The sequence below is a fragment of the Notothenia coriiceps genome, unplaced genomic scaffold (assembly GCF_000735185.1).
Source record: "Notothenia coriiceps isolate Sejong01 unplaced genomic scaffold, NC01 NC01_scaffold00010163, whole genome shotgun sequence".
NCBI classification, from domain to species: domain Eukaryota; kingdom Metazoa; phylum Chordata; class Actinopteri; order Perciformes; family Nototheniidae; genus Notothenia; species Notothenia coriiceps.
The window spans coordinates 1-8,510 of NW_011342864.1; the positions used below are offsets into that span (position 1 = coordinate 1).

An 8,510-nucleotide genomic window follows, 5' to 3' on the forward strand; every position below is an offset into this window, starting at 1 on the left:
AACGCGATAAAACAGAATATTGTTGTTCTATTTTTAGACACATCTCGCGATCGACAAGGAATCTCCCCGTGATCGACCGGTCGATCGCGGGGAGATTGACTGGTTGGGCACCCCTGGTATAGCCCGTTCGTTCACACAAGGCCGTAACGGAAATGCGGAAACGGACCCTGCAAACGATAACGGGTCCCAAGGTGGATAGATCTGCAAACGGAACGCTCTGGGGTGCCAAATGGCTCCGTGTGTACGTCCTATACGATCATTTCCTGATAACGATGAAGCCATAGCCCCGCCTCTCCCCACCTCTGCTGCTCACTGCTGTAGCAGTAGCTACTGTCAGTAGAAGAAGATGAAGATGAAGAAGAAGAAAAAGAAGATTCAACTTATTGTCATTACGTAGTACAGGTATGTAACGAAACGGTTTCTCTGCATTTGACCCATCTTAGTGTTAGGAGCAGTGGACTGCCACTATGTACGGCGCCCGGGGAGCAGTGTAGGGAACAGTGCCTTGCCCCTGTCCCTATGGACTTCGCCACAACCACCCTAGCTACTGCTACTGACCATGCTACAAATGTTAGTGCAAAATCTACAGCTCCTCTACCACAACCATCAGCAACAAGTGGACATAGAGAACTACATGAGCTACATGTTGTTAAATCCACCACGGAGAATAAACAGAAGGGCAACCAGGCAACCATGCTCGGGGGTCTTATTCGCTGCTTTTGGTGTATTTTGTGGCGGAAGTACAGCGCTACTTACAGGCCCGGCATATGTACTACAGCGCTTTCGAGCGGTCTCGTGCGGAAGTACAGCGCCACTTACAGGCTCGGCATACGTACTACAGCGTCTCCAGCGCTTTCGAGCGGTCTCGTGTGAACGGAAGACTTTTTTGATATCGTATTCGGTTCGTTTGCGTTGCATTTCGTTTCGTTTGCGTTCCCGTGTAAATGGGGTCTTAAGCTACAGTTTGAGTAAACACTGCTTGTTGAGTCATTGTAGTAAAGGCAAGTTGTGTCTTTTTTGTGTTTTTGTAGGCCCTATATGTATTGGATTTCTTCTGGAATGAGGCGTGGTACCTGAAGACTATTGATATCTGCCACGACCACTTCGGATGGTATCTGGGTTGGGGAGACTGTGTGTGGCTGCCATACCTTTACACACTGCAGGTAACAAACACATGCATGCATGTTAAAAATGCATAGTAACAATGATGTCATGAATATGAAATGACTGGTCCTTATTGGCATCATGTGTAAACACCGTTGTTTTAGTTATGTGGGTCTTCCCTGACACCAACACATCACACCATGAGGACTAATGATTGGCAGCAAACCTAATGGGATCCACCCTTTGTAAAGGATCAAGAGACATGATTTGAACTGATCCGATTTGAATCTAAAAGATAAGGGTTGCCCATACAATACACACTGTACAGTAATAACAGTTAGTTGTTAATAACATTAAAAGTACAGTTCTAAATTGCACAAATCAAATATGCATTTTATTTCATATAGTGCATATTAGTTTCAAAGATATGGTTAAAAATAATATCTATTTGGATGAATTTGCTGCATGGAAGGTTTTTTTCTCCAGCCAAGGCTACTGCCAACCTGTTATTACTCAGCCGGTACACCAGGGGGCCTACCCATTGGGAAACCCTAAAGTCAAGTTGAAAGTAAAATACAAGACTTCTGTACTAATTTATATTGAACTTAAATCCTATGTCTTAATGCCATCCCTTATCAAATACTTGTCATTCAACCAATCATTAGTTTTGCTGTCAAATTCAGCTCTCAAATCTATAAAAGCACCAATAAGTGTACATTAATGTGATAAATGCTCTGCAGGGTCTGTACCTGGTGTACCACCCGGTGCAGCTCTCCAGCGTCCATGCCCTTGCCGTGCTGTCGCTCGGCCTCGTTGGGTATTACATTTTCCGCTCCACCAACCACCAGAAGGATCTGTTCCGCCGCACCGAGGGCTCCTGCTCCATCTGGGGCAGTAAGCCAACGTACATCGAGTGCTCGTACAACTCCGGTGACGGCGGCCTCCACCGCAGCAAACTGATGACCTCAGGTTTCTGGGGGATGGCCCGGCACCTCAACTACACCGGGGACCTGATGGGCTCCCTGGCTTACTGTGCCGCCTGTGGCTTCGGACACATCCTCCCGTACTTCTACATCGTTTACATGACCATCCTGCTGGTGCACCGCTGTGTGCGCGACGAGCACCGCTGCAGCAGCAAGTACGGAAAGGATTGGAAGCGTTACACTGATGTTGTGCCACGCCGACTCATTCCTGGGGTGTTTTAGAGAGGGCGAGCAAAAGGGGAGGCGGGACTCACAGGGATAGGGGCTACATAGATTCAAAAATAGAAATTGGAATGTGTTGTGTGTTTTATATATGTCTAGAATATAACATACTGAACATTTTACACTACACTTTGTACATTAAAAAAAAAAAATTGTAAATAAGAGCTGGACACACTCTTTCAAAAATATGCAGGTACAGACATTTAAGTGCTCTTTTTTTCCTGCCTCTTAAAGGCAGTTTGATACACCAGTATGCTGCTTCCGTTATGATGTGATCACTTAACATACTTAAAAACTATTTCAATGACAATACAATATATTTTTGGAGCTAGTAAGACCAAGCACATCTTAAACCACCCAAAGCCAAAATCAGGAAGAGAAGGAGTCAGTTCTCTAACACACAACATTCTGTGACATTCCCATAATGCACTTTGCCATTTTGATAATCGTTTATCAAGACACAACATGGCTGATTATGCTTTCTAAAATATGAGGATTTGAAGTTTCTCTGTTTTATATCTTTGTGAGTTTAACACCTTTTTGTTCCCTTGTCTGTTGCTCATAATCAATGATGATGATGTCACTTAGTTCAGGTAGCCATGATGGGGGCTTTTTTCTCACCAAGTCATTTCAAATGAAAAAAAATCAATATAGACAATAATATTGTGTTGCTGTCGAAGGGATTAATGGACCAATGAGATTAAGGGTTTCTCTGGCCTACCTCATAAAAAGTGTCATCTCTGTGTCGGATTGCGACATTTACGTTAGGTTGGGTAAAAGCACGTTTTAGCTTATTCTGTGCTAATTGAAATGGTTTTGTGTTTGTCAAAACATCATATGTCTGCTGTTTGATATTATTTCTGTATGCCAGCACTGCCTTTCCTATAGCAACATCATTCACTTCAAAAGTTTGATATTTGGTTGATTTATTCTGTATGAATACAAGCAAATAAAAAAGGATTCAAGATATGTGTGGGTATGAAAGTCAAATTGGGAAATGTATAACAAACAAAACAGTAATACATTTAAATTAAATTGCACCCCAGCATGTTATTTTGATGTTCAACATTAGGGGGCAGCAGATGACAGCTAATCCAAGTGGTCAGTTACATGTAAACAGACTTGTATTTGTATACATATCTCCATAGGTGGCGTAGGTTTACCTAAAAACATACAAACAGCTTAGAATACACATAATGTTCCTTTCACTGTCCATTCAAAGCTTGTAAATATGTTTTTTTTCATTTACCAAATCCACACCCAAACCACTGCATAATTTGCTTAATGCACTTCTATGTTGTCACACTCCTATCATCATTTAGTTTGAGCATTCGTACACTGATCAACAAAATCTCAGTGGATACTATGAATCAAAAAGGCAAAACTAGAACAAAACCCGCATAAGAATCACACTTTTTTTGTTGATTTGTAACATCTTAACCAAGGTCTTCTTCAGGCAAGCTTATTTTTTAACTTTTAATCGTCAAAATTATATATATAGCCTAGTAAATCCCTATTTCGTGGGAAATAGTTATTTTCCAGTACAAATATAAAGTTAATGGTATTAGAAGGAAAGCTTGCACAGGGTAACCATGGATACAACAATTGAGAATGAAAGTATACCTTCATGGTTGTAGATGATAAGATATAATTTAGAAACTGCAGTACCGCTTTAAATTGACCTTATGCTGTAGTTGTTTTATCAATGTTTCAAAATTAGCAATTCACCTTGAATGTTATCTTTCATGATGTTTCCTTTAAAAAAGGCATTGGAGTGAAACTACATTGGTATCAAATAAAAAATAAATGTTCTAGGTGCATTATTTTAGGTGAAGACGTCAATGATTGACAGCTTGTTCTCAAGTGTTATTAGTTATCCATGACACCTGGCAACCTATTATGCCATGTAAGCACCCTCCTGCCCCCCCATCAGTGGGTCTCCCATATCTGTAATGATACAAGTTATGGATGTAAATCAGTTATGATAATGGAAGACTAATTGATTCCCCTTGCATTCGTTCAACGCTAATGCAATATGCCCAAGATTCATTGCATTGCATTACATGGGACCACGTTACAGATCATTCTCTTTTCAGGTTAATTGATTCCCAAATTATCCTTGAAGGCGAGCAAATATTGCGTGATATTGAGGGGGCTCTACTGCTGGGCTAACTCGTTGACAGATAGCTCTCTGTGAAAGAGGTGGAAATCTGAAGTAGGGATGATCTTCCTCTGAGGACACTAAAAGCTACATTATTGAATTTGCAAATGGAGAAGCACGCACCCATCCATATAAATATCCAGTGCAGTGTACACAATAACCATATTGTGGAAGGCCCTTTTTGCAGCTGCACATTCATCTGCACTGACAGGCAGGTGGGGGTCAGGGAGAAAGAAACAACAAAGTTAGGGGAGAGTGAAAGACCACGAGGAGGTAGAGCAGAGGTTTCCAAACTACGGCCCGGGGGCCAAATGCGGCCCGCAGACCATTTTGAATCGGCCCTCAGCAAATAAAAAAAGGATAATGACTTAAGTATAATAAACTTCTGCTTGTCTTATATTGTACTTCTTAAATATATCTGTTCAAATATATTACACAGTATTCGTGAGTTAAAGGTGGGGTAGATAATTTTGGCGAAACCAGCTCGAGTGCGCTAGAATTAGAAAATACACAACCGGAAAAAATCTGCCACTTCCTTACAGAGCCCCTCCTCCAACACACACGAACGTGCACATGACCAATGAGGGCACGAGATAAGTTTGTGGACAGATGGAAGGCTGACAGGCAGGTAGGCCATCCAGTTATTTTAGCCGGGTCGGCTAAAATGATTGGTCGTGCTTTTTACAGTACTATGGCTTCCACAGATGACATTTTTTTATGGATTTTTTGTCAAAGCACTTAAGATATTCATTGCTATCGGGAAGTTAAGAGCATTCCATGGAATATAACAAAAAGTGTCTCTCGAGCCGGTTTCTCAAACTTACCTACCCCACCTTTAATAAGCCCAATTTTCAAATCAATTCAGTCAATTAAAGTTGAAAACATGTTCTAACAAATCTAAGTTGATAATAGCCCAATTAACTTACTGTATTTTCATAACAACCTTGAAATATACTCTTCATATTTCCTCTTATTATAATCAATCAGAAGCTTCTGTTTTAAGGAATGAGCTGCTAACGAAATTAATGAAACCCTATGGAGAGCTGTGATGTAAGCTGTTTTTTTCTAACAGCATTTTCAAGTATCAAGAATAATTTACCTACATTGAATTGATTTTTCCAACTTATAACTGAACTTATGAGGCAATATACCTCTAGTGAGTGGCCCAGCCTTTCGTATATTTGTCTCTCTGTGGCCCTCAGTGAAAAAAGTTTGGACACCCCTGGGCTATAGGAATGCGATATACAGAAAGCACAATGGGATACTTGGAGTTGGTGCCACTCCTCATCCAAAGTTGGCTTGATTTCCCGAGGGGCCAAATTAGTTTTTATGGGAGGTTTTGGGGGGTATGAGCGTTGTTGTTGAGAGTCAAAACCCAGGAGGAAAAGGGGCACCTCAGAGGAAAGTACATGATTTGTCAGCAAACTGCGGGCACCGACGATTTGCATGTACCATAAAGTAGAGCAGACCTCTAAAGAGCATTCCAGGACTTTAGAGGTACGCCTCATAACCACACTGCGGTGGGTGAGGTTAGCTTGACTGGCTGCTCGTGGTTGGTGGCAAGAGAGTGATTCTCGCCATCATGATGTTGATTTCTTGTGTTTGGGTTTGTTGGTTACAAATTTGCTTTTTTTTCTACTTCAAAAGACTTGCAACAGAAGCAGTCCCTTGTTTTTTATTTGAAAGCCACATTAGCTAAGCGACGGATGGTGATGACGGTCATTAGGGTTAGGGTCCGGCCTGTCCAGGACTTTGGAAATACATTGAAGGTTCTGTAGGGTCCTGCTGCCCTTCAGGATGCCATCTGTTTTCCTCAAGCTCCAGCATGGGGTAGGTTTGAAATAATTCGCCAAGTATTAAATGGGTTGCAATTTGGTACACATGTTTATATCAGAATACTGAACGAAACCTGCTGGGTACAAGCACAGGGGGCCCAAGACCTTAGGTAACTCTTGGGTCAGAGCACTGTTTAAAATCAGTGTTAACATTTTTTGTTGTGAAGTCAATCAACAACCACAAAGAGATTCCACATGTCCGCTGACAACCAACTTCAACAGTTTGTTTTTCAACTGATCTTCCTTCCCTTCCTTTTCTTCTCCTCTGATCTCTGACCTGAAGAAGGGTCTGTCCTGCTAGCTAATGGATTGATGAGTCATCCAGGATGACCGTCAGACTAAACAAAAAGAGCCACAAGTTGGATACTAAAGGTCAGGGCATGTGGTTAACCCTGGCTTTAATAGAGATAAGATACCTCCAAAAATGTGAGTTTAAATGACTTTGGAAGTCATGATTCGGTCAGATACAGTATCTGAACCCCTGCAATTTAGCAGCAACTTGAACTTTATGGCTCCAGACCAAAAGCATATCTCCTTAGCCTGAATCCAGAAAACTCGTCCCACCTAGACTCTTAAAAAATCTTCCTCCATTGTGCTCTTCCAGAGATATTGACACAGGTCTTGAATTGAGAAAAGTTATCCACCAAAATAAACTGATAGAATCCCACACCTACGTTGTAGGCTTGACTCCTTGTAAGTCACAGAGAGAGTTGAATTAAAAAGGGATTAGGAGCAGAGAAAGTATTAGAGGGATTAAAAAGTATTCCCGGGCCTCGCTACAAATCCATAGCTGATGTGGTAAAAATGATTGGTTGGAGATGCTACATCTCATATTAACAAGGCTTGTGAGGCATGGAGGCTCTGTCTTCACACATCAGTGGCCACAGCAGCAGCAACTCAGGCACCAAATTGCTCATATTTTACATGTTTGGAGTGTTCGAGATGAGGCCCTGAGTTCTTTCTCGAGCTGATAGTCAGACTCCACTAAAACAGCTTGAATCCTGCATTGCAAACGCTGAGCCAAATTGAGCTTGACTTAGCTGCAGGGGAGCTGCTGTGGCTGGAGATACAATTACTGTTTACTGGATTATAAACAATGCTGAGACATCAGCAACATTTAAATTAACTCCTTTAAACACAATCGGAGGACAGAAGGAGTAATTTGCTTTTAGTGAACTCACATACACCACAAGGGAGTTTTTTGACGTGTTTGGTTGCTTTGGGGACAGGCAGGTGTGAGGGGGCGTAGTGAACTGGCCGGATTAAGGCCAGTTGTCCAGTGGAAGAGAGTTGGGGTAAGGGATATTGCTGCCAATCTGGGCACAGCACCAAGGACCCATCTGACCGGACCTTCTCACCCTCTGAGGCCTCACCCTGCTCCACAATTTGGGATATTAGCTGGCATGGCATTCAGAGACGATGACTACCACCAACAGTGATTTCGGATTCAGACTGGGTCACAAGTATTTAAGACGCACACATTTTTTTAAGCAAAATCTGAAATATGAATTCACAAAAAAAACAGTGAAAGTATGTCTTTAGTCACACCAACCAACTGCTGACAAACAAAACAATATATGCGCTTTGCTTGACATTCTTGTATGGCGCATGTAGTTGTAAAATGATAATTGCTAATTTACCACTTAAATATTTGCAATTTCTTTAAACAATGGACCCTTATTCCAGACAGAAGTTGACTGCAACTTGCAGATTTTATCAGCTATAGCTCAACCCCGAAACCCATCAGCTATCAGTGTGACAATGATTAGCCTCGGGGGGCTAAGGGGTATATTAGGGGTTCTGGTGTAGCGAGATGATATCTGGGTTAAGACTTCCTCTTTACAGGGCCCCTCATTGTTTACAGTCCCATTATCAAACTGGGATGGGAGAATTGGTTTGGAAAAAAAGCCAACAAGTGGATTGTTTAACAAGTAAAATAGCAGTTGGGTTTTTAGGTTGCATTTTATTTTTTACATGAACTGTTTTCCGAAATTCAACCAAAGCCTCCTCAAACATAACTGGTCAATACTACCGTACTCAGATTAAAACAGTAAACAGGACGCTTCTGTTACCAAAATCTTGTCCCATTGCCTTTACATTCTTCATTCGTATGCCGTTCTGTTAGGATAAGCTATGGCTCAATAAGCTTCTCTGTTCATTTACAGGGACATTTGCCGCTATACTTACCTATGCTAGTCTTTGAAT

The 8,510-nt window shown here is 41.6% G+C and overlaps 1 protein-coding gene across 1 annotated transcript; it reads left to right on the forward strand.

Moving 5' to 3' along the window:
• Positions 1 to 1,031: 1,031 nt before the first annotated feature.
• On the forward strand, positions 1,032 to 3,278 carry LOC104945904 (7-dehydrocholesterol reductase-like; the record flags this gene model as incomplete). The annotated part of the gene is made up of 2 exons (XM_010771630.1): positions 1,032 to 1,163; positions 1,845 to 3,278. Coding segments are annotated over 2 exons (597 nt in total), but the record flags the coding sequence as incomplete, so codon positions are not given.
• Positions 3,279 to 8,510: the final 5,232 nt, after the last annotated feature.